The 27,929-nt window shown below is 35.2% G+C and overlaps 1 protein-coding gene across 1 annotated transcript in view; it reads right to left on the bottom strand.

Moving 5' to 3' along the window:
- LUZP2 (leucine zipper protein 2) overlaps positions 1-27,504 on the bottom strand; it is a gene marked incomplete at both ends in the record, with an annotated part of 417,062 nt that extends 389,558 nt beyond the window's left edge. Inside the window, one exon of the mRNA XM_081314356.1 lies at positions 27,443-27,504. Coding sequence (XP_081170482.1) covers positions 27,443-27,504 — 62 coding nt within the window. The remainder of the gene's footprint in view (positions 1-27,442) is intronic.
- Between the last annotated feature and the right edge of the window lie 425 nt (positions 27,505-27,929).

Genomic DNA, 27,929 nt, shown 5'->3' with positions numbered 1-27,929 from the left:
ACATCATCAAAAGGCTCAGGAAGGAAGGAAGGAAGGAAGGAAGGAAGGAAGGAAGGAAGGAAGGAAGGAAGGAAGGAAGGAAGGAAGGAAGGAAGGAAATTAACTATTTTCACTATTTGGAATTACATATCATAATCACTGCACAAAAACAGCAACAAATTGCAACATCATTGAAAAAGAAGTCAGAATTAAATTATGTTTCAATTTGATATTACAATGAGCTCATAAAATGTAAATGGTATTTATCAAGAATCCTGCCCAGGTGATTGATGTGTACTTGCAAGTAGCCTAAATATTCATGCAGTTAAATCATATCAAATTATTTAATAGGCTTTGTTTATAAAATAACCATGTACCATAGAACTGAGATCAACACTATAGTGTAGGAGTTGTTTTTTTTAAACTCTTAAAAATACAGGTAGTCCTCGACTTAAAACAGTTCACTTAGTGACTGTTTGAACTGAAAAAAGTGACTTATGACCATTTTTCACGTGAGATTTACATTTGGATGCTTGACAACTGGTTCATAATTATGATGGTTGCATGTCCCGGGTCTTGTGATCACCTTTTGCAACCTTCTGACAAGCAAAGACAATGGGGAAGCCAGATTCACTTAACAACCATGCTACTAATTTAACAACTTCAATTAACAAATATGGCAATAAAAATTGTAAAATGTGACAAAACTGATTTAACAATTTTTTCACTTAACAACATAAATTTTGGGTTCAATTGTCATCATAAGTTGAGGACTACCTGTATTTAGTAGTTCTTAGTCCATATTACAAAGGATCAAATCTATTGAAAAACATGCAGTAATTTCTCTTTCACTTATTGGGGAAAAAAATCCCACTGAAATGTTTTTTTCTTAAAATCATAACATTATAATCAAGCCTTATTCCTAATTGCTATCAATTTAATTGAGTAAAAAAGTTAAGTTAATTCCAGATAGGAAAAACCAAAATGACATTAGCAACAAAATCTTGTATTGTAGATGTAATCTGCCCCAAGGTATTTGCATTTCTTATCTCTAGAGCATTGTGTAATATCTGCTATAATTATATTTCATGTTACAGACAAATAATAATATTATCTTTAAGACATTACATTGAGAATATGAAAACCAGAGTTTTAGTTTATTATAGATGCCCATACAATATCTAGGTGATATTTATTGATTTATCAACATTTATATGCCGTTTGTTGTATTCATAGTCAAGCAATAGAAATTAGCTGAAATCCTGTACTGGAAGGTTCATATTTTAATTATAAAGCTGTTCTATTTAGCTTTTAATTATCCCTGTTAGGAAGGAGATGTTGATCAGATTGAATCGAAGAACTGAATTTTATCTTGAATCACTATCACAATATTTTGAAAAGAAGACTAGGAAACCCTTTATGGTTTGAAAGGTCTTGGCCCTGATGTGTCATGCAAAGAGCATAGCCAACAGCTGTTAGCCATCTACAGTATCCTACATGTATTCTATAGCCAAGACAACTGAAAAACTGAATTAAAGTAATTTTACTTGATTTAACGTTAATCAACATAAACTGCATGACGTTCATGTGGCTGCTCACCAATGTAATGCCTCTCTACCTACCTGACATTAAAACCAACGAGTGAGTAGTACTTCAAGGAACTCTTGTAGAACGTATGTGGCCAAGAAAGATTAAATGTAAAGCATATACATATGCAGGTGAAATCCAACATTTCAAAGGACAGATAAAAAGCCCAAAACCCTATTGCCGAAAGCTCCATTTTTATTTTTTTTTAAAAAAGACTCCTTCCAGTTTCAGAACAGGTTTGTGCTTGATTTTAGAAAGAAGCAGCAGTAATAAGTTCTCTTAATCTGTATAGGACTTTCAAACAGCATTGCTCTTTCTAGTTTTAGACAAACATTGTTGGTGTAAACAGCACAGCTCTATCAATTTAAGAAATAGTATTTCCTGCTATTGTACTAAAATAATACAGTTGGATTTCATTTGCTTTGAAAATGATTCAGAAATGTTTCAGACTCTGTAAAGGAAGAGTACCACATTTCCCAACTATTCATTAACATAGCCTACCTTTTTAAAAACTTCCACATCAGTCTTCTTCCAAATCTTTTTTTCCCCAATTTGGGCAGAGCCCAATCATATACTATCATTTTTATGATAACATAAAAATCAAGATCTGTTTTGATGAATCTTCATACACTCATCCATAGGAAATGTACAGGTATCCTTTACAAGTACTCCAGTGAATACACTGTGGATGCTCTGCTTACACACACCCCTATGGAATACTTCATATTGTCAGACTTTCCTTGCCCGCTGCTCATTGATGAAAAGAAATGCCAGCAGTGTGCATTGTCACATGTTTGCGGCAACCTTTCTGCTGTCCTCTGCAAGGACCACATTTATCCCAGTGCATTTGAGTGAATGTCTGAATACCTACTCCGTGTCTAACTTGCCCTTTCAAAATTTGGAACTATGCGTAGATGCATAATGCATGGGACAGGAGAGGGAAGATGATAATTTTTCTTCATAATGCTAATTGGCAGAACTGGGTAAGCTTATTTTGTATTGCCTTCATTCCCGGTAAGGTTTGCGATTTTCAATGAGGCATTAAAAAACAAAACAAAGAAGGGATCTAGGGCACTTCCATAAAGCAATACCATTCAGGTTATCTCCAGGCTTCTGTACCTTCATCCTTCTTTGCCCTCTGAGCCAATGAGCTTTCAGCTCAGCCATGGAACAAGAACCACAGTGAAAACAGTTTGATAATACTGAAGTTTGGAAGCCAACGTTTTTCAACTGGCATGAACTCTGTTCTCATTCCACCCCCTGTCTCTTTGACTCTTTTTCCTCTAGTTGATGATAATTTAACAGACCTCCATTTCATCACATATTTTAAATTGAGTCAAACTGTTATTTTGCTGCTATAACACACACATACACACACACCCAGTCTCCAATGACAAACATATGGCAAGTAAAGAACATGAATGGTGGCAAACTGGTTCTGGATAACTGCAGTGTTTCATTTTTCTTTTTCTTTACAGCCAATTGGAGAGAACACAGGAATTGTTCTGGGATCTTGGCACTCCAAGCATGTCAGAAGGGAGGATAATCACAAACAGAAGTGAATTTGTTTCTGAAGGTTTTGGGGGTTAGCCATATGGTAGCTATGGGAAAATGTCCTCAGAACTTTAGAACTTTGAGATCCTGGGCAAAAAAGCAACAGATGACAGTAATTCTAATTAGGTCTAATTCTACTAGGTCTCTGTAGAATTGAGTGCCAGAATAAAAATTAAATTGGGGGTGTGCAGGTAATAGATAACTAATAATAAAAAAAAAATAAAATGGCTCACAAAGAGGCAGAATATTTGGCAAATGTAAGACGATGAAGTACTGTTAATTTCCCCTCTCGGTGGATGAAAACTACAACTCAGCTATTCCCAAATCTCAGAGCAGACTATTTTCAGTATAGATAAACTACATACTAATATTAACTAATATTGTGTAAGAATTTCAAAAGGCTTACATCTTGAATAATTAATTAGAAGAGTAATATAAAGCCATTTATTAATTTGCTGATTTGTTGAGTGTCTTATTGTCTTTTAAATATATTCTATATAACAATATAATATAAACATATATTATAAATATATTTATAAATATATACTCATTCCTCCCAAATCCACACACACACACATTAAAGGGATCTAATATTTACTTGAAATATGCCAAAGTGTCTCTTTCATTATTTTATAACATCTGAATCATCTTCTGTGTTTTCCCCAAACAGACATTATAGTTCCACTATGAAGAAATGTAATAAGCGGAAAGCAATACAAGTGATACATGATAGGAGATTATTCTCCATGTTAATGACAAGTATATCAACCAGCCTTACGATGATAGGGTGCAGTGGAGGGATTCATACAATTCGCACCAGTTCGGGAGAACCGGTAACTAATTTTTTGTTGCTCAGGCACAGAATGGACTTTCGGAGCAGCATCCACACAGATAACTATTTGAATCCCACCACTGATAGGGTGGTAGATGGCATCTGCATTTTAGAATCAATTTTCAACAGGAACTAGCAGTCAAGAATATACTATAGGATAGCACTTGATAAGAAGTAATGAAGGCATGGGAAAGATATTCAGATATAGTGAGTGATATAGATAGGTATAGTTTCTATACCTATAAAGATCAGAAATATGCAAGTAATGGATCAGAAATGTGCAGGCAATGGCTTTTGCTGTTACACTCTATGAAAGCAAAAGTTGGACTGTGAAGAAGCAGGACACAAAATGTACTGATGCTTTTAAGTGTTGATGTTGGAGGAGACTCTTAAGAATATCAGAGATAGACAAGAAATCAAATACATAGAGCATAGAATAGATCAATCAATCCAATCTCACTCTCACTGACTAGGCTCAAATTATTACATTTTGGATATATTATTGAAGACCACTCTACCATCTTCTGAAGTCCATTTAGGCTCATGCCTACTGCTTCAGTGACTCCATCCAGGCACCTCATTCTCTGTTGTCCCTTTCTTCTCTTGCCCTCAACCTTTCCCAGCATTAGGCTCTTCTCCAGTGAGTCCTTCCTTCTCATTAGGTGGCCAAAGTATTTAAGTTTCAGCTTCAGGATCTGGCCTTCTAAAGAGCAGTCAGGGTTGATCTCCTCTAGGTCTGACCGGTTTGATCACCTTGCAGTCCAAGGGACTCTCAGGAGTCTTCTCCAGCACCATAGTTCAAAGGCCTCAATTCTTCTCAATAGTCCAATACAGATAAAGTTATTCCTGTTCTTCTCCCCATGAAATAAATGGGAATTAAACATTTCTAACAAACTTTCTCAATATGGTAGTCTCCAGGCATGATGAAGGCAAGCCTCTCGGGCCCATTGAAGATGCTGGTCTAAATCCTCCATGAAAGAAACTGTATTCAAATTCCAAGATTCATATATTGTTAAAGCAAGAGCTCATGGTTGAAGAATTATATTACCCAAGGGTTGATGATGGAAAAGATTTAAAATTTTATATCTTCCAAACTTGGAGATATTTTAATGATAGGGGCAAGCAGAGTAAGTCAGAATGGAACCGAGATAGAAAAAGAGAATATTGGGGATATGTAAATTACTTGGAAACATAATTTTCTTACCATGAATATGGAACAAGTCACAATTCATCACAGATGAAACACTTTTTGTAAGTTGTAGCGGGAAGCTTTTTCCCTAAATGAAAACTTCAAAGTACTTCTGGTTGCTTCATACTGGTCCCTGACACCATCTCAGAGGGCACAGAATTTGTTACATTTCTTTTGTCTCCCTGTCAGCTTATAGATAGGACTTTCTGGGGATGAAAAATAGCAAGGTATGGAATGCAGATTACCCTGGAAGAGATAGAAAATCCTTCTGTATCCTACACAATATTCTCTATATTGTCTCATGGGAAACAGCGGGAACTAGTCTAATTTAATTCCATTTAATTGTTTCCATTGAAATAGTTATAATAAAAGAAAACAAAAACAATCCAGAATTAAAATTAAGTTTATGTATACATCTCTCTTTTACTATTTCTGCTATGCAATTCTACTGTTTGCTGTGCTCCCATGCTAAAACACTCCTGTTAAACAATTTATCTTTAGCTGAACAGGCAACAAAATAAAGTCTTTTATGAACATAGACTTTCCAGCTATATGATAACTTTCAATTTCAGTTTAGAATGCAGCATATTATTTATGATTTTCTTTTTCCTATCATCCCAAACTGGAGATGAACTTACTATAAGTGTAACATAGTTTACATAATTTCATAGTTCCAACCTCCCCATTAACTCTTTATGTTCTGAATAGCTTTCAGAATAACAGAATAATGGAGTTGGAAGGGACCTTGGAGGTTCTCTAGTCCAACACTTTACTCAAGCAGGAAACCCTAAAAGATGTTGGACAAATTTTTGTCCAATCTCTTCTTAAAAGCCTCCAATGTTGGAGCACCCACAACTTCTAGAGGCAAGTCATTCCACTGATTGTTTGTTCTGTCAGGAAATTTCTCCTGGAAACTAATCAAGGAGAAAATCAACCTAGAACTAAGGAGAAATTTCCTGACGGTTAGAACAATTAATCAGCGGAACAACTTGCCTCCAGAAGTTGTGAGGGATCCAACACCCAATCCAACATTTCAGCAGTCCAACATGTGAGCATAATTTCATCCAGATTTCAATCAGATTTTTGAAATGCAGATCCACATCAGGATCACAAGAAGCTCAGAAGCTTAGCATCAATTATTATTTTTGCAATCATGCTCCTAATAGTAGCATTTTCTATTTATCACAGACTTATATAGCAATACTTTATATATAGGTAAAATAAAAAAAAAAACAGAATTTAAGATGTTTAGGAAGATAAAGCCTTTTTCCTGCCATCGTTCCTTTCTATGTCATCTGAAGCCAGAGAGGTCAGATTTGGATTTAGTTTGAACCTGAGCATCTAATGTATATATTAATGGAATTTTGAGACCACTTTAATCTTAAGAGAGTCTAAACAAATTACAAAAACACAACAGCAATGTTGCCAATGCAAACAATAAAATACAATAAAGCCTCTTATGTTGCATTGTAATACAAGCACATCTGATGGTGACAATCTCACATCAGTCAAGTCCTGAAGACCTTCTGCAACAGCCAAGTTTTTATCAGGTTTGTAAGGTCATGAGAATGAGCACCACCTGTGGTGAGCTGTTCTGTAGAAGGCGACCCTGGACTGAAAAGTGTATTAGGCTATTAGCTATACAATTGGGTAGGGATATAGTTTCCCAGTTTCTTTTATTTCTCCTGAAATACTCTGTAAGTGTCATTTAATTTTTATACTTTTAGATTTTTAATGGTTGCTGCTGCCCATTTTGTATGTTTTTCATTTTTCATTTTATTTAATCTTATTGTGGGTGTTTTTACTGTGGTTTGTGTTGTATTTTGTTATAAACCACTCAGAGAGGTTTGGCTCCTGGGTGGTTTAAACATTGAAATAAAATAATAAATTGGCATATTTGGGCAGTATATTATACATACCACAAAAGCCCAGTGTTATCCCAAATGTATTGTTTTAGGCAGCGTAGGATCTTTAATCTAGTAACTACATTGCAAGTCTATATACTGTTCCTTGGTAGGAAGTATATCAAAAGTACTGACAATTTGGCTCAAACATATTTGTGTGTGTGTGTGTGTGTGTGTGTGCGCGCGCGTGCACGTGCACACAAATGCACAGTTCAACTACAATTTCTAACTGATGTGCATGCATTTAGGATCCTGAGACATTTAGAAAGCATTGGGGTTCTGGAATCTAGAAAAAAGGCCCATTTCTGTAGCAAAAATGCAGATTTGAAGTGCAACCTGATTTGTACATTATGTATCAAGGCATTAGTATATACAGATTTCAGGTTATATAAATTAAGCCACATATTTTTCTGTTCCAATGTCAATAGTGAATCACCACTGCAGGTGCCCATAAAAGCATTCCAGCCATCTCTCCTCTGGTGCTTCTGATTGGCAGTAAGTGCAGCTGAGGAAGCAAAGATAATCGAGCTTGTTGTTCTTCTGAGAAGAAAACGCCAAAAAGAATATATCAGTTGCCCTTTAAAACTATTGGGGATTGTTTTCTTTTGCCAGCATCACAAACAACTCAGTTATAATAAAAGAAATGCAGCCTCATGTGTACATTTGTAAAATGTAATCTGTGAAAAAATAATTTCTAACCGTTTTTGCTTCCTTATCTTTATCCTTTTCTTTGTTCTACATACCATTTGGGCATTTATTCTTGGTAGGAGATCATGTTCTTAAATAAGATTTTTTTTTCAAAAAAAGAACATGCCAGGATATACAAAAACTGTCCTCCAAGCAAGGAAGTTTATTAAAAAATGTTTTCTACTTTTCTTTAGCTATTAGGGGGGGGAAAGGGGGGAAGATAAAAATATCAGATAAAGGCAATAGGTTATGACTTGAATGTTCTGAAAAGTTTGGGAAAACACGCAGGCAGTAGAAGCACATGGAACTTTAAAAAAAAAAAGTGGTTTTGCATTCATTGTGTGAAGTAGACTTTTAGGAGATAAAAGTTACAAATGCATGCTTGAACAATGAGTTCTCTGTATGTGCATGTTCCAGTCCCCTGAGCAGCATTAAATGGATGAAAATTTACTGATATACATGATAGTTTAAGCTTTCATTTTCGATAGTGAGATGGATTTCATTTCTATTTATATTTTTTATCTGGGAATTCTCTTCTAGTTGCCTGCTCCACCAAGGCAACAGAGCCTTGGTGGAGCAGTGGGCTAATACCTCCTTAAGTAACACCAGCTGCCTGCAATTAGTGCAGGTTCGCATCCCACCAGGCTCAAGGTTGACTCAGCCTTCCATCCTTCCGAGGTAGGTAAAATGAGGACCCAGATTGTTGGGGGCAATTAAGCTGACTTTGTAATAATGCCGCTTGGGGGGGTGTATGAAAGCCCTAATAAGCAGGCATATACATAGAATGAAGGCTACTGCTAAGCTTGTAAGCCGCCCTGAGTCTTCGGAGAAGGGCGGGATATAAATGGAATAAAAATAAAAAATAAAAAAATAAAAAATAAACTGAAAATCATTGAACCTTTATTTTGCCTAGCAGAGGTTATGAGAAACTACACAGAACTGCTAATTAAACTGTAGCTTCCATCTGCTACTGTATGCCTAATAGAACTAAACCTTCTCACTATTACCCTTTCTATATGTGATGAATCTCCACATCTGGACTTAAGGTAGTAAAGTTTATAATCCCCCTCCCCACGCTTTTCAAATCAAGATAAGCACAACACACCAGCCAAACCTTTCGTAGTCAAAAACAAAAGTTTTAAAACATTTTTACAAAGCAGATTGATGCCAATTGGTAATGATTGGCCTTTTGCTAGAAATGGCATGACGAAAAATAGCAATGCTATTTTCTGGTGGCTTTTTTTTAAAATAACCAATTAATGTCACTTCCTTGTTTTCTAATAATGCATGTTTTCAAAAGCTCAGTGTGCAGCACTTACTTCAACAAAATGCAGAGTGTTTAGTATGCAGTTTAAAACTGACATTCATAAAACATAATACCGATTATACAGTAAACACTGTACACCACTTATGCTCATTAGAATGTTTAGCTTCAGTACTTCGCACCAAAAGACTATTTCAAAATATTAGTATCTACAAAGGTAAGACAGTGTAATAGCGGCTAAAGAGAAACAGTATCTCATTGTTTTTTGACAATTTATGCTACTTATCAAACTGCTTTTAGTTTCCTTTGAAATTCTTTGCAGCTTTAATCTGAGGATGGGTTTATACATCCTCCTTAAATTTCAATTTTGGCAAAATCCCAAGAAAACTGTTGACCAAAAAAATCATTCACCACTATTGCAAAGACATAGACATAGTAAAAGTATTTAAACTTATCTTTGTAGTTCCTTGGATGATTCACCTGAAGAGTTTTCCCCCAATTTACACATTATTATTATTATTTTTTAAAGAGAAACTTGTATTGGAAGAAAATAAAAGAAAGAATGCAAAGAAGAAGAAAAAGAAAAGAACTGCAAAATGATATTACCATGCTGTCAACATACAGCTTGAGAATCCAAATAAAACTCCAGGTTTATTCCATCTCTGAAAATCTTACTGTTTATTGAATACACTGCATGGTAATTTTGAAGCAAAACTAACTCTGCGGTTCCAACACCAATACATAGACTTAAACAATAATTTTCCCAGCCAAACCCACAATGTCTTATGTAGTCCATATAAACAAATTCTCTTTGTTATGGGAACCAACTGCTTCAAATCCACACCTGTACTGGTATCCTTGAAAAGGTTTCAGGCTCTCACCATCTTCAGCTGAATCACAGAAGTTTTGTTTCTCCATCTAATCCACTTGAAAGTAACACCTCCCCCCTTTATCTAAAGGCAAGTTGAAATGTAAAGGCACGTAGCTACCAAAGTTTAACCCTTGATACATGCATGAACACCTCCATTTTAAAGTTAGTTGCATTTTAATTTGCTTCTTTTGTAGAATTTTTAAGGCAGCTTTATAAAAGTTGACACTCATTGACACTTCCTAACTGATGCTGACTGAACCTGAAAAAACAAGGTTGAAAAAGTCACATCTTGAATATGTGAAAGTAAATCTTGTCATGTTGGTTAGTGTCAGAAACAGGAAGATAATGGCAGGCTACTTTCATATTATATCCTTTGCCAGGAAAGCAACATGAACATAACTATGAAACCAAACTTTATGCCCAACTGAAAATAATATTTTGACTTTCCTGTACTGTAAAAAGAAATTTAGATGACTTAAAGCATGAGTGGCAGGCTAAGAGATTGTTATTTCTGTTAGGCTATGCTTTTTGGAACATAATTAGGGCCCATTTTTCTGAAATGCTGAGCTTGGAATCTAAAAAATTAGCAAAATATAAGTTATTTTTATACAAATAGCATATAGCAAAATTTAATATGTGGCTAAAGGAGTGGTGTAAAGGAGAAGGCTTTGGTTATATTAGTCACGATGTCTGTAGCTGGTCCAATGAAAAAATGTACAAAAGAGATGGTCTGCATCCATCCAAGAAAGGGACTGAGTTACTTGGCAATAAATTCACAGCTTTTCTGGAGGAATATTTAAACAAAACAATGGGGACAGTGAGTTAATTGATACAGAACATCACATGGGCCAGCAGTTTGACATTCCTGAAATAAACCAAAACTGCAATCAACTTACATCAAATAAAACATTAAGGATGCCTCCCTAATTTCACTTCCTCTTTTGTTTTTCAGATATATGTTACTGACTTTTATACATCAACAAAATAATTGTCTTAAATATTATCTGAAACCACAGTGACCTAAAACAGTAACCTTCAGGTAATTATGATAGTGATAATGATGATAGCTTGCAATTGGTACCCATGAATACAATTTCTATCATTCCTTTATTAATCTTATGCACATTCATTTCTTTCTCATTAAGCTGAGTATTTCAATACAGACAGATAACAAGTAATCTAGTAGTTATTAGTTTTATACCTTTAAGAAAAATTTTGCCTTCCCTCTGCTCAGATAAAGCCAAGATATCATTGTGAAACTACCACCTATTAAATGTAGTTCCTTATTCTCCATTTGAGTATTTTGTTTGGTCATTCTTTCATATACTTGTTCAATAATTTTGTGAAGTTTTGTATTCATATTTTATATGCACAGTTTTGGGGCTTTTGGAAACACACCTGCATATCTTTAACTGCATAAGAAAGAATGTTTTGCTTTATTGTTTTTTATTTTATGTAAATGCAAATCACCACCGTGAATCTTTTGTAGTATATGTTTTCTTCCAGAAAAATCCAGCAGGGCGACACTGAAGGCTACTTGAAATGAGAACCGTATAGTAGCAATAATTCCTGGATATTATTTCAGATTGAGGAGTAAAAATTACAGTAGGGAAAGCTTCAATCAGATTTTGAAAAATATTGAAAAAACCTGCACTTCAGTGCAAGGCAGCACCTGGGATGCAGCCCTGTAAACCTTGTTAATTATATGGTCGCATTAACAAGCTAAAAAGAGGCGTTGAATATGCACTCCAGTGTTTTTCCAAGGAATTGTTTTGAATTCTTTGCACGGCATTTTTTCTGAAGGTTTAGCTTGGCTCCAGTCAAAATTAGATTTTTTTTTAAATAGAGTTATTTCAAGAACCATGTCTGTAATGATGTAACTTCTCCAAGAAATAATCAAATTGTGAAACAGCAAGAGGGACAGTTTTTACCTAATCAAGACACAATGCTTGTCTACTCAGTGGAATGATACAGACTGAATCTCTGAAGACTGTTTAGATTAAACTTTAGCTGTGTGGTCTCTGTGTGTGTGTGTGTGTGTGTGTGTGTGTGTGTGTGAATGTGTATTCCTGAATAATGGGATATTGTTTCAGGCGGTATGCTACAAATCACACCTACCTTACTGCAGTTTTTCACTGTGATCTGTCACAGGCCCATAATTAAATGCTGCAAAAGATTTTTTTTAAAGACTAATGGATGAGGCAGTAATAATTCTACTGATGACTGTCTACATAACAAATTCACATATTGTTGTCACAGTATAGATGCATTTTAACACTCTTGTAACTGGATGACTAATTATCCACTCCATGAGAGTTCTGCAGCAGGCCGTTTCACACTTTTTCAAGTTGGTCAACCTGGATTGTTTTTTTGTTTAAGATTTAACCCCCAATCAAGAGACCTTCCTTCCTTCCTTCCTTCCTTCCTTCCTTCCTTCCTTCCTTCCTTCCTTCCTTCCTTCCTTCCTTCCTCCCTCCCTCCCTCCCTCCCTTTTCTATCTTTCTTTCTTTCTTTCTTTCTTTCTTTCTTTCTTTCTTTCTTTCTTTCTTTCTTTCTTTCTTTCTTTCTTTCTTCATACTCTCTTACAGAACCAAGAAACACAGTTTGAAAATCTCTATATTTGATATTTACCTAGAAAAGTTGGAATTTGAAAAGACCAAAGAGTATTGATACTTACAGGGATAAGGGGATCTATTTATTATACCGTATGAGAGAGATTACTTGAGATATTAAAACTGGATCTCAGCTTTAGGCATATGTCAATTAGGGGTAGATAGCTGTGGAATTCATTCTTTTGGAGAGTGGATATGAGAGCTGAATGCTAATGGGCTTTAGAAATTCTGTAGTCAAACTACAGCAGAAGAATGGGGTGGATGATTCCACTATATTTCTTGAGTGGAAGGAAAAAATATCCAGCAATTTTGCAAGTCAGGACTCCACTTTAGTAATAACTTTGCTATTGAAATAGCCCAATAAGAAATGTTATTTTATATGTCCTTGACTGGGATTTAACTGAAGGAGGAGGATCTAGCATAACCACTGGAGAGGTGACTGTGATTTTTTTTTAAAAAGGACATTCATGAATCTCTTGGTCATCTCAAACTAAATTCTTGCACTTATACAAGAATTCATATTCAACCATTCCTTAGCAATTCACATCCCTCTTAAAAGAGATTGTGAAGCAAATTTATCTTCATCTGTTTAAATAAGAACTGTATTTATAAATGCAGAACAAATTCATTATCATTAAGAAAACTTAACATAATGGTTTGAGTGTTGTTTTTTTTTCATAAAAGCTAGGGAGAAAAGAGATTCTTCTCCACCAAATCAACTCAGAATACTCCTAAAGTACATACACACAGAGACAAACACAGAGACACAGACACATGGACACATAAACACACAGACAAACACAAGAACCTAGGTCATGAGAGTTCATTGGCATAATTTGGCTGTTCTAGTTTCAACCTTCAATTATATTGTCAAGAGGCCAAATAAGAGAGAGAACAGTGTGAGTAGAAAGTTAATTTCAGTAAGGTAGAGAATATGCCAAGATATGCTTAGGACTGATCAAGCACAGTCATAACCGAGTTGCTACATTTTGTGCAGATGTGTTACATGAGTAGGATTATCTAATGGGTATAATTATAAATCTATTAATATCCATTTCATGGGAACAAGTTGCAAGTCTTGGTTAGTTTAATTGTTCCATGAATAGAGAAGCACACACAGTTTAAAAGCATAAACTGAATGCAAAGTTCTTTTGGTTGCCACACATTTTTTATATTCTGATAAACTTGTCTAGGCTTAAAAATGGATATATGAAAAGTAGTGATTATTAAAAATCATATAAGAACACACACACACTTAATGGGATGAGCACCCATTACTTGCCTCAGCTCCTGCAGTTCGAAAACATGCAAATGCAAGTAGATAAATAGGTACCACTTCAGTGGGAAAGTAACAGCATTCCATGCACCTTTGGTGTACAGCTATGCTGGCCACATGACAATGGAAATTGTGGCTCTTTCGGCCAAGAAACAGAGATGAACACCGTGCCTTAGAGTCAGACATGACTGACAGGGAAACCTTTACCTTTATATATACTTTAGGTGGGCTTTATCAAGGACTTTCTTGAACAGACATTATCCTTTAAAAACTATTTCAAAGATTCAGAAAGCACAATATACATATTGATTATTAGCTAAGTGTGTTAAAGTTCCTAATAGTTATTATAAATATTTCCAAGTTAAGATGTGATCTGCAACACTGTCTCTATCAAGGTCAAATGTCACATTTCTTCAGTGACATTTTGTTAAAAATCCTAACTGCTGCAGTTTATAAGTGTGATGATCAAAGGATTAATATAATAATAATAATATGGACAGTCAATATATTTTCCTCAACTTGACATTAGTAAGGACTTGTTTTAATTCTTGGAAGGCAACACTAGATTTATACAGTCTGACTGAATTTAACAGGACTTACTCTCAAGACATATGTATAATCTGCTTTTAACTGAAGTCTCTTCACAGGTGGGTAGCATCACTTGAAAAATGATAAGAGGGATGTTTTGCAGTCTCATTGGTCCTTCTATTCTGTTTTACATATTAATTTATCTGATTTATCCTTCCTTTTCATATTTTGGATGGCTGTGGTCTAAAATTTTCTGCCATATTTTTTGCCTGTCGCTTTCTTGCTAATAATATAGCTAGTAGTATACAACTCTTGACCTCTCAAAGCCCGATTTCAAATTTCTCTGACTTACTTTCAATTTTCTGCCTCCCATATTTATTTTTCAATCATATTTTCAGTTTTTGAGTGCCCTTATTCCTACTATTCCAGCTCTTGGATCACCTTCTCATTCAGCACTGTATCCCTTTTACAATTTTTAAATGTTTTCCTTCATTACATAAAAAAGTCTTCAGATTTCAATCAACTACTGTATGTTGATTGAAACAAAAAAAGCACATCAAGATAAACACTGATGAGGTATTGTTCCTTCAAAACACTATTAAATTCACTATTCTATCATGTTTTAAGGCATCCACTTAAGTAAAATTTAAAACTATCAGAATACTGCAAACAAAAATGCAACAGAATGCTAAGTACAATTTTCTACTGAATATTAGCCATTTTAGCCTTTAAAAATAATTCAAGTTATAGCAGTAGTATTCTTTCTTTACTTTTCATTTATGAAAATCTTTGGCATCTTTGGGCTACTACTGATATTCAGTTTAGCAAAGTAATAACCATTCTTTTCAACATGCAAAATATGCTCATTCAATTTAATAATCAATATTTATAACTCAATCTTCCAGATCTAAAACAATTTTACCATAATCTTATTTAATTAGCATAAACTGTCCAGTGTGTAATAAAATATATTTCTCTCATGTCCCCATTAGTCAGCTCCACACCAGACATTGCTGGTTTATCACTCTTAGGGAATATTGTATAATAGGTGACTAGATATTGCTTTCTTCATTTAAACAGGTTGATCCCCTGTTTCATTTAGATGAAAGATATGAACCCCTGTATAACTAAGGCAGGTAATAGTTCTTTTATGCTGAGGAAAAAAAAATCCTGCTTTTTCCCAAACTTCCTGTTAATACAACATTATTCTAGAAGTGTGAACAATTATCTCTGCTAATCACACCAAAACCAGCAAAGTTTACATGCTCTAGTTCCCATATATGTGAGACAGTTTTGTCACTCTGCCTACCATATGGATCAACAAACCCATTGAGATCTGGATGACCTAAATGCTGTTTCCAAGACATTAAAAGATAATTCCAAAGCCATTTGGGCTGGGAGATTAAGCACAACCCATTATTCAATTGTTTTATTTAGGGTTATTTGAAGTATAATAGCTTCTTGACCTCAGGTATGTATTACAGAATTGGTTTTGAATATTGATTTGATGTATGTAAATAGAAAAAAATAGTCAATACCAAAATTACAACATAGAAAAAGTTACTAGTTATTGAACAAAACTGTAATTTCAAGGAAACTCGAATATGTAGAAAGTTAATCACAAACCTTTAAAACTCATGGTAGGAATAGATAAATTACAATTTGTATGAAACAAAATACAGTACAGAATTATGCTGAATTCAGAAACAAGACTTCCAATTAAAAATCAATCCCTTCTCTTACTTTGGTCATGAAATTATAAAGAAACAGAGTTAAATCTTATAAAGAGAGATGTATGGAAAGGGTCTTATCGTTTCAGAAGCTATTGTAAATCAGCATGGACCTTTCCTTAATAACTTTCTTTAAAGAGATAAGAATCTTGTGGCATTAAACTAAGGCCTTGTGTAATCCAGACTGCTTCTAAATCTTGTCAGCTTTGGAGAAACTTCAAAACCACCTATGAATACAATACATCCCCTTTGTTGTTTGCTGTTTCCCACAAAGTGATTAGAGTTCTGAAGAAACATAACTATCTTGGATAAGAGACAATATTCAATAGAAGAGTTGTACAAACTCTTCAGAACAGATGATTTGCACTGACAGTACATACAAAGGATCTCTTAACATCACTGAAGCTTGGGCAGGTGCTTTCAAAAGATTTAGATTTAGATTTTATTAGATTTATATACCGCCCTTTTCCCGTAGGACTCAGGGCAGTTTACAAGGTGTTTAAAACATCAATACAATACAAAAATTAAGAAACAATTAAAAATGATTAAATTCAGTCCCTAAAGTAAAAATATAAAAACCCCAATTAAAAACTCTCAGCCTGGGCCAGAAAGCTCAAAGAGCCAGGTCTTTAGGTCCCAGCAAAATGAACGAAGGTCGGGGGCAGTCCTAAGCTCCACGGGCAGCTGGTTCCAAAGGGCAGGCGCACCCACAGAGAAGGCCCTCCCCCTGGGTGTTATCCGCCGGCAGTCTTTTATTGGCGGCACCTTGAGAAGACCCTCCCTGTGGGAGCGCACAGGACGAAGGGAACTTGATGCCGGCAGCAGGTGTTCCCTCAAATATCCCGGACCCAAGCCATTTAGGGCTTTATAGGTCATCACCAGCACCTTGAATCTCACCCAGAGGGCAACCGGAAGCCAATGCAGCTCGCGGAGTAGAGGTGTTACATGGGAGTATCAGGAAGCCCCCATCACAACTCGTGCGGCTGCATTCTGCACCAGCTGAAGCCTCCGAGTGGTCCTCAAGGGCAGCCCCATGTAGAGAGCGTTGCAGTAGTCTAACCGGGAGGTCACAAGCACATGAGTGACTGTGCGTAGGGCATCTCGGTCCAGGTAGGGTCGCAACTGGTGCACTAGGCTTCTAACCATATCAGCATGCACATGGTCTTTGTAAATTGATGTGAAAGTAATTAAACAGGATCTTCCAATTGTCACAGATGATGTTTTATAAAGATGCCTCAGATTTTGGGGGGTAGGGAAAAACAGCAAACCAAACTTTTAAGGGAGGGAGAGGCCTAGGACTTAAACCTTGGAAGTTATGTACATATAGGATGAGCCTTGGATAAAGCCTTTACTATCAAAGTGCATTCATGCCAGAATGTGGATATAGCCAGAAGCAACTTTTGAAGCAACCATAAGAGCTTAGAAAAAAGTTTCCACAAAGCATTGTATATATAGCCATTGTTAATAGATGTATTATTCTGAATGTGTCAAAATTATAATAGGAATTCATTCTCATGAATGAATTCAGGGTTTGAGGGATCAGTTCAGGGTTTGAGAGATTGTTTTTCTTGTTTGTGGGGGAGGTAGTAAAAAAATTACTATCTGAATACTCAGAAAGTTTTGGGGGAAGGTTGTGGAGAAGGGTAGAAGAAATTTTAATGAACCAATTTTATCTAATGATTAGGGCACCAGGCTAGAAGCCAGGAGACCATGCGTTTAAGTTCTGTCTTAACCATGAAAGCCAACTAGGTGACTCTCAACCCAACTCATCCCATGCAGTGATTCTTGGCAGAAAAGAGGAGGAGGAAGGAGTATTAGATATGTTCACGCCCTAAAAATAAGAATGCTATAATGTTTCTGAAATCATAACACATCTTCATAACTTACAGAAGCCTACTTATTTCATTTTGTTGTTAGGAATTGAAAACAACTTTATGGCACCTAATCAATCTTAAAAAAGTAATGCTTTAACTATCTAGACCTTGGCAACTTCATTTGAATTCTTCCAATTTTAATTGCTGGAAATAATAACACAAATTTATTCATTTTTAAGGGTGTTGTTCTTGTTTTGCTTATGATTAGTTCAGTGAAGGACAAAGTAAGTATGTTGCTGCTTCATCTAAATCTAAATCTCCAGGTAAATTAGAATAGTGTGGACTGATTCTGAGGCTGTCTGAGATGAAATCAAACTGAAAATCACCAAAATCCTATTAGGGTTTTCCAAATTAATCGATGTTTACTTGTTAAGTTTTTAATTGTATTTTTTTAAAAAAAAATTAATTGTATTAATTAAAATTATATTGAATAGCACTTTTGTTAAATTAACAATTAACCAGTGGAACAGCTTGCCTTTAGAAGTTGGTGCTTCATCACTGGAGGTTTTTAAGAAGAGACTGGACAGCCACTTATTTGAAATGGTGTAGGGTCTCCTGCATGAGCAGGGGGTTGGACTAGAAGACCTCCAAAGTCCTTTTCAGGGGAGTGCAATTCAGCACTATAGATCAGAACAAAAACTTTGAAATTGTGAAAAACAGCACAATTGCTCCATAAAACACCATGATAGGGAGAAGAAAAAGAAGGAAGCATAATGTAAGAAGAATATCAGATCTTTCTGATAATAGATTATCAGACATTCCAAACCACAATAATTTGTGTGAGGGATATATAGTCAAATTTTATTGGCATGCAAATGTAATCCAATTTTATTAAAAGTAAGATTGTAAGCATTTTTCTTTTAAAAATAAAACAGCACATAAAAGACCCTTCACCTGCACCTCTTTCTTTAAAAACAGCCAGATTTCATTCTTATTGAAGCATGTGCCTGAACATTTCATTCATCCTAATCTTTTAACACATTGAAAAAGTTACAATCATTTGTAGTTTTCCTATGCTAATCAGTGGACAGTATAGAACTGTATTTCCACATTTTATTTATATTCTAGCTCCAAATGAATTATGCAATGGCTGATTAGTTTCAAATAGAAATAGGCTGTTTTCCAAGACAACAAACTGAGGCTCAAAGCAAATATATTAATAAGGATTAGTCTTTGATTATTTTAAAAATGTACATCAAAGGGTTGGTTGTGTTAGTTGAATGAGTAATCTAACAATGAATTGACGGAATATTAAAATGAATTAAACATTTAATGGATTTTAAAACACAGAATTATTATTTTTGTTAAAAATGTTGAGTTACGTAAATACAAGGTTTCAGCAGTTCCATTTTAATTTGATAGAAGTGCCTTCAAAATGGCAGTCAAAACGGCCATCTTTAAGATCAATAGAGATTCTTTGAGGTTAATCTGTTATTCTGTGTCATAGCATTGAACAGAAATCCCAAAACATGCTTTCTTTTTTTTGTTAAAAGTCTAATATAGCGTTTGTTCCTGTGAATTGAATTAAAGTTATATTGCATAATGCAGTACATGACCATCTCCTTCTCTTCCTCTCCTTTTTTCTTTTATTTTTATCCTCCTCCTCCTTCTCCTTGCTATTAAACTAATATAACATCCATTTAAGCACATTATTACAAACATCATTATTGACTTTTCTTGGGATTTCATGACTGTTCATGAATGAAAAGTCCTAATTTGGCCCTACTAAACAATGCTGTTTCTTTTTCTTTTTTCTTTTTATTTCTAGAGATGAAAGTATTTGCTATGCAAGAAAAAGAGAAGCAACAAAAGTGTCCATTAATAAATAATGGTGCAGTATACTTGTTTCTTCCTGTTGCCAAACAAAAAACTGATATCTACATAGAAGACCCATTTATTCAGCTTTAAAGACCAATCTGCTTAGCATTGTAGCTTTAAGAGTTTGGTTATTAAATCTACTCATGTAAATTTATTGCTAATGTCTATGTTCTGCAAAGCATCAAGGAAAAGAAAGTTTGTCTATGTTATTTTTTTTTATTTAAAGAGATAACAATCTCTCACTTAAAACCTTAGAGAAATGAGAGATAAACAAATAGTTGATAGAGATGATAGACAGATGATATAGATATACAGATGGTAGACATATAAGTTATATAAAAGAGAGCAATTTGATTATACAGTATGGTCTGTTTGCTTTAATAGGTGAGCACATAGGTGAGTTTGATTGATTTTGAACAAAAAAGGAGGTAAGCAAAATCAAGAAGCTTTGAAAATGACAGATCAATATTTTTCATAATATTCCAAACTGTGGGCTGAATAGCCACACACATATTAGATGACAGGTATTGTGAGCAGTTCATCCAAGCAGCTATCTTCTCTCTCCTTCTCTCCCATTCACTAGAAGTACAAATAAATCACAATATACAATATTATAGGATCATTATCTGAGAAGCTATACTTATAGGAGCATTGCTGGATGTTGCACTGAACATTGCCTGGAATGTCAGCACGGTTAGACAGCTTAGATTAACAAAATTAGGAAAAAGCCTTGCTCTAAATTAAGACATCATCATCTAGCCAAGGTCCTAGACCTTTTGCTCAAAAGTTAATGATACATGAATAAAAATGAATATGCATCCAAACTGTCCATAAATAACTGGATGCTATCTTTCAGCCCAGCACTAATCCGGACCAAAATTCTATTCTTAAATTCCATTGGAAAAATACACAGAGCTTGATCCTGTCTTATATTACTTTATATCAGTGTACTTAATTTTATACAGCACCATACCCATCATGTTTCTTTGCTATATTTATAGTTCAGTCTTTGTACCACAAAGTCAGCCTGACTCATCTACAGATGTTCACGTGCTGTTAAGGATAGAGTTTCCTTACGTCAATAACTAAACATGAGACCAGATTTGATCAATATGATATATACAGTGTTAATGACAGGAATGGTAATGTATTTTAAGAGGTTCTCCACTATCTTCCCTGTATATGTATTACCAGGACAAATTTCTTTTGGGAGGAAGCCAAAACTAATTATCCTATTTGTACTTGACAGTGCCCCCCAAAATCTATATTATGTACAACATGCTTGTACCACTTGCAAAAAACATTGACATATGATAGATGGAAGGATCCATTAATCAATAAATATATCAGATTATTTTTCTTGAACTATTTAGCCATACCTTTGCTAGAGACTGAATAACAGTCTAGTACTTTCAGCTGTTATATTACTGGGTAGATGTTAAATAGTTTTCCCCATGGAAGTTTACAGATGCTTAAAATATGTCAGAACATTTTATGACTAATGTGTTAAGAAATCTGGTTGTATATATTATTATCTTAATCTTTTATGCCTTAAAAAGATAAGAGGAGTGGGCAAGGGAAACAGGGTTAAAACAAAGGCAAATTGTGGGTAGTATGAATTTGAGAATGAAAAGCCGCACTCCAACAACAATTTGATCAAAAATTAAAAGTGGAAAATTTTCGGCAGAGCCCCATAATCTTTTATAATTTTTATGACCAGAATAGATGTTCCCCTGAGCAAAAGCTCATTTATAAATCATTCCTGCTAACAAAACTTGTGGAATGTAACTTTTCTCATGTCTTATTTCCTTTTGTTGTTTCTTATATTATGTACCCTTCAAAAGCTGTTCCTCCAGATTTCTGGGAAATCCTGGGAAGTGATGTGGAGATCTGCAGAGAACAAGAGGCAGCATGCAAAAATAACTTCTACTGGATTCTAATCTGTCAGCTTTATCAGTTAGACCAGACAGGAAACATGACCAGATAAATTCTATTTTTATTGTAAAGTTACATTAAGAGATTCTTGCATGTCTGAAAATACAATTCTGACCATTCCCTAGGCAGCATCTTTTTGTTCCATCTCCCAAAGTCTTTCCCAAATACCATTATATTATCCCTTTCGGAAATGAAAGTAGCATTAGATTTGTAAAAGGAACACTTTGATCACCATATAGTGCTTTAATAGTAGTGACATTTCCAGTATCTATTAAGATTTATAACAAACGAAAATGCTAATATGTACAGTAAGATTTGAATTATACTGAATATCAGTTTTCATAATACATAATTAAAGAAAATGACAATACCATGGTAATCACAAAAAAAGATCAATAACATTTTTTTAAAAAAACATACTTTTTTGAAATACAGATACCAGCATTAACTTTTGCAAAATATTAACATATTAGACTAGTAAACTATTAGAGCACTGTTTGTCCATGTAAATAAATTAGTTTTGAATAAGAATGTACGGAGTTGAATATACTAAATTCACACTAGATTCTGCAGAGTCCTGAATATAGCAGTTTACTCCTCTGATTCTATTAAACATACGAGTCAAGTCCTTTTGATTATACTGTGCTTCCAATTGCACATAACACCACTTTTAAGTGTTCAGATATAATGTACATATCAATTCAACTCACAGAACAGATTGTGACTTTCCAATGGAGCAGAAGTGACTGCATTCCATGATTGCTAAACTATCCCCACCCACACCAATAAACTAATCTAATGGGGAAGATGCAATTAAAAAACTAAGACTTAAGAGATTTATGGTCTGCTGTTTCCTCTTACTGTGATCTTCCATTGTGCTTGTGTGGCTATATATACTCATTTCAATCCTATAAAACTTGATACTCATGCTGCTAGCTAATGTAAGATTCATTAATAATAGAAAATCTTTAGCACTATCATATTTGATTTTATATCTATTACAGGAACATAGTAAGAAGAATATCATTAGAAGTATTCACTAGCAGTCAAAGTTCAAGGGAAGGTACACAGAATCATTATAGTCTATCATAAGACCCTGTCAAGATACTCTGTTCACTAGCTCCATCATATTATCCTGCTGTCCTTCCATAAGACAAGTACAGAAATTTCTACTATTTATTTGGCCATCCAAAGAGAACTCATGATAACCCTCTCCCTGATATTCTATGCAATATATCTTGGCAACGATCTCTAGCAAGGAGCTTCCCAGTTGATATATATCCTTAATTGATCAAGCGGGGCATGTTTTGACTTATCGATAAGGATGATGAATTGTGCTGGAAATAAAAAGTGATCAGGTCTTTTTCAAAGATATTTTGTTCAACTTCCCAGATTAGGCCATGGCTTTGGGATTTTCTGATTGTTTTCCATTCATGTACTAATCAGATCCAATTCTGGGTAACTTAGGTAGGTACTACATTTTCCATTTCTGCAGGTAGAAGTGATTCTACCTAGCTTACTCACTTTCATGCTATTTTCCCTAAAAATATCTTCCTACTATTATCTGAAGTTTCTGTAGTTAATTATTTTGATTTAAGTTGTCCCTTGGAGTACATTCTATCGCCTAAGCTTTTCAACCTCTCCAGGAATCACTGGGAAATTGAAAAGGTGCTTTTAAGGGTATGTATTTTTCTTCTAAAGGGATGCGGTGGCTCAGTGGGTTAGGATGCTGAGCTTGTCGATCAGATGGTCGGCAGTTTGGCGGGTCGAATCCCAAGTACCATGTAACAGAGTGAGCGCCTGTTACTCGTCCCAGCTTCTGCCAACCTAGCAGTTCAAAAGCACGTAAAAATGCAAGTAGAAAAATAGGGACCACTATGGTGGGAAGGTAACAGCGTTCCGTGCACCTCTGGCGTCTAGTCATGCTGGCCACATGACCACGGAGACGTCCTCGGACAAGCGCTGGCTCTTCGGCTTTGAAATGGAGATGAGCACCGGCCCCTAGAGTCAGAAACGACTAGCACGTATGTGCAGGGGAACCTTTACATTTACCTTTTATTTTTCTTCTACCATATTCTGAGAAGGCTGAGAAGGTTCTACATGGGTGATGAGTTAGGTAAAGTTAAACAAACTAAAAAACAGAAATACCGTTGATATGAGTCCAGCCAATACTATAGTTGAATTTCACTCACTAAGGATAGCATTTCATCCCATTAAAAATCAGGTTTATAATCTGGGATGACTACTAGACTCAAATTTGTTATGAAAATATATAGGAATTAAAAAGGTTTTGCTGATGAGTCAGCTGAATACTTTTCCTGGAATGATCAGATTTAGCTATGACTTTTTGTTTGTTTTACTTTAATGCAAATCAGTTGAACTACTGTAATATAAATTGCATGGAGCAATGCTTAAAACCAGGTTGAAACTAAACAGGTTAGTTCAGCTTAATACTATTGAAATATGCTAGTAAATACAGTTCAAGATGCTAAGTTATTACCTTTGAAGATTTAGGAGTAGACTATCTGAAGGACATATACGAACTAACTCGGTCTTAAAGTTCAACCACTGTGTTTACATTCTTGGTACACTGTTGCCTTTTGAAGCATCTTTAATGGTAACATATTAGGTGTCTGTCTGGTATAGCTTGCCAGGTGATTGGATCTTAATAAATGCTTTCTTCTTTTATTGCTTCTTGGATTTATTAATTCATTTGTGTATATCAACAGCAGGGGACTTTTTGTTTTTTGTTTTTACATTTACCTAGATATTTATGTTACTGAATGGTTGGCATGGCACATTTAACTCATGGTCATGGGTAAAATCAGTATGTGATATGAATAGTCAGAAAAGGAGCCAGAAATGGAGTTAGGGAGACAGTTTAATCCCCAGAAATTTTGAGGGTTTTTTTAAAAAATTAAAATCTTTTCTCCTAGATCAACCATATAATACCCAAAGAAAAGCCAGTCCCTTCATCAGTGCCCTCACTGCCAATGTTTAGGTAGGCAGGAAACACAGTTCCCATCCTCTTCTTGGCTTCAACAACTAACTAAACCAACCCCTCCTTTAGAGGCTACTTGCAGAGATTTTTCTTGCAAATTTTCATATAAGTTGACAAAAAATACTTGTAAAAACTTTTTTAACACTTACAGTGCAAGTATGCCTGAGCTAAGGATTTTTACACAGCAGGATAACAGAGTCCCTTCTTTAGTACAGCAACTGTTCTTTGAAACCTTCTCTGTATCTCAATTGCCGGAACATTAACCATATGTTAGAAAGAAACCATCTGAGATGCTACAAACTAAATGACATTCTTCTAGAATAAATGATAGGAGAAAGGCCACTGACTTCAGTAATCTCATCAAGGTAAACGTCTAATCAAAGGCTACAGCTCCCACAGTCCACATTTCCTAAAGTGAGGTTATTGCAATGAAGTCTATGTTCACCAATAAACAACACTTTATATTTCTTAAGTAGACACCTCCAAACACACCTTACAACAAACTTTTGTCTTTCTATAGAGAGAAATCTCCCAAAATATGCAGATTATTGTTACTTCATAATATGTGATTTATTGGACCCATATAATGGACATTCAAAAAATTATTGCATTATCTCCAATCCTTTACATTTTTATTACTATTGGAACGTAAACTATTTATTTAAAACACCACTTTAGCTTAGTTTCTAATGCCAAATGTTCCATTTAAAACTTAATTGGCATTTCTCAAAAAGCTAAAGGAAGAAGTTCCAAGAAGTCATTTTTAAAAACTGGATCTGTGTGCAATATTCTGTTTTCAACACCAAAAGAACTATTTCTGATGAATGCATGCAAACTAACTTTATTTCTGAAAGTTGTCATAAGAAGCTTGTATTGGGATATTTATGTCTATTTTTCCAGTTTTGTTGCAATTCTATCTTTTAAAAAAACCCTCTAGAAAAAAAGGGAGTTGACTGTTTACAAATTTCCAGCATTTATGTACTGTATAGGCAAGAAACTTTTTTGAGGGGTGATAGTTTTTCAAAGTTTATTAGAAAAGATCTTAAATTAAAACTGATCCTTTGACCAAATTTCCTTCCACCAAGTCTCTTCAAGTTTTCTTCTAAATTTTTTTCTGGGGAAAGGCAAACAATTATTTTCATTTTCTATTCAGTATATAAAGGAGATAAATTGGCAAGGATAAAAGAACTTCACTCAAAAGCCCATTCATCTCTTGGTGATTTACTGGACCATCTCTCCTCCACTGGAATTTAGCTCTGGTATCATTCGGAGAGACACCTAAAATTTAAGACTACCCTAGATTACTCATACAGTTTTATACAGAGATTCATACCAAGAGAATATTTCCAAAATCACTTGCTAAATCAAAGCAGATCCTCAGGTAATAAGCAAATCACAGTACAAAGTTCCAAAGGGATCTGTACAGTCTGTCAAAGCATGTAATCATTACAGTGGTTCGTTACTGATTAAGCAGGAGAGAATATTCAATTATGTTTGTTTTTTTCAAAATATAGTTGAGTAATTAGTCCTACTATGTTTCATTATCGGGCTATTTGTGGTCACTTATATGACTTTCTGAATCCTTTCTTCTTTGTTTCATTTGTATTTGTCAGGAGTCCTTCCATAGGTGGACTATCTTTAAAAACCCAACAGTTTAGCAAGTAATCTTGCTTTAGTGACTAAACACTTAGAGCTCAAAATAGGAAAAAAAAGGCTTTTCCAAATCCGCTGTAAAGAAATATTGCTAGAAAACATAACTTGGCAGAAAAGCATACAAGCATTTCTCCCAAGATAGGCATAGCTCTGTGCAGGCAGTTTATTGCATTTCCCAGAGACTTAGAAGTTTACTGGCTACTTAATAAGCAACAAAGCAAAAGACTGTCAGTCTCTCATTTATAGGCTTCAGAAAATTGAAAAGTACACACTGACAGTAAGGCTGCTGAAGAGATAATTTGTTCAGATCATACCTTGCACACAGTATTAACTTTCTATCTGTGTCCTGGGTGACTCTATATCAAATTTCATTTGCAGGACAGAATGTGTGGATGTATGTATATAATCTGATAGTGTGTACTCCAGAATAAAAATCATACACACATCCACAACTGCAAATCCTACATTTTACCAGCTTTTCTCTTTCATTGCTAAATAATGTATTCTGTGTACTCTCCATGTATTAATAGAACTTTTAAATAATCTTGATAGCATCCCAATGTCATTTCACCGTTATGCTCTTCAAAAATACAAACATAGTACCAACAAGGCTATTTTTCTGTTGCAAAACACCCAGTAAAATAAAACTGGTCCATGCTTTAAGGCTTTGTTTTGAAATCAAATGCAATGTATAACAAAGCCAAGTACATTCCCTATTCTTCTGGTGTAAGGTTGTTGTTGTTGTTTTTGCATTGGAGCACATGAAAAAAATATTAGTGCTGGATGAGTACTATTGACATAAGAAACTGTTTTGCTTAATCACAAACGCATTGGCTCATTGCAGAGCTTCGAGTTTTCCTCTTGTTGACTAAGAAGATGAATGGACTTGACTAACTAGTGAATGACCCAGAATCAAAGTCTCTTAAGCACCGTTTCTCTCTTTCTCTCTCAGTGTATGTATGAGAGAGACAGAGAAGCATTTGTGAAAGGGACGGAAAGGGAAATAAAAGCTACCCTAGTTATCCACACAACAGAAGATGCTGTCTGAACTTCCAAGCAGGGAAAAGCTGGAATGAAAAGCCTGGTTAAAAATCCACCTTAACTGCTTCTCAGACCCAGTCCCAAGTCAGAAACAGCTGGCCACTCACCTGGTGCTGAGAACCAAAGCAGGAAAAAGGAAGAGCAAATACTGAGGCAAGATAAATTTCATATTGCAAAGCGTGGCTGTTTCGTCCTCTGGAACTCCTTGGCACTCTTCCTCTCTCGATTCCTCTCTCTTTCTCACCACCTCTCCGATTTCTAAAGTCCTCCCTCTGCAAAGGACCAGCTCCCGCGTGTGACAGTCAGTAGATCTGAAAAAGCAGGCAGACCAACACACTGACTAATGAAGGCAGCGTAGAGTGTGGTTTGAGCTTCACGAGTGATGTCACAGGCAACGGAGCTGCTGCTGTTACTGCTGCTGCTGCTGCTGCTGCAAGTCTCATGCCTGATAGTCTGTGATTATTCAACACAGGGACTCTATTGATGTCCTGAAGGATTTGTTATTACTAGCAGTTTCAGTGGCAACAGCAGAGGGAAGTGAGCACGCAGCAGATGCTGCTTAAGGCTAAGGGCTCATCATAAAATCACCCTAAA

The sequence above is a fragment of the Vipera berus genome (genome assembly GCF_964194415.1).
Source record: "Vipera berus genome assembly, chromosome: 1".
In the NCBI taxonomy this organism is placed as follows: domain Eukaryota; kingdom Metazoa; phylum Chordata; class Lepidosauria; order Squamata; family Viperidae; genus Vipera; species Vipera berus.
The sequence above is the reverse complement of the archived record's forward strand: the minus strand, read 5'-3'. Positions and strand labels throughout refer to the sequence as shown.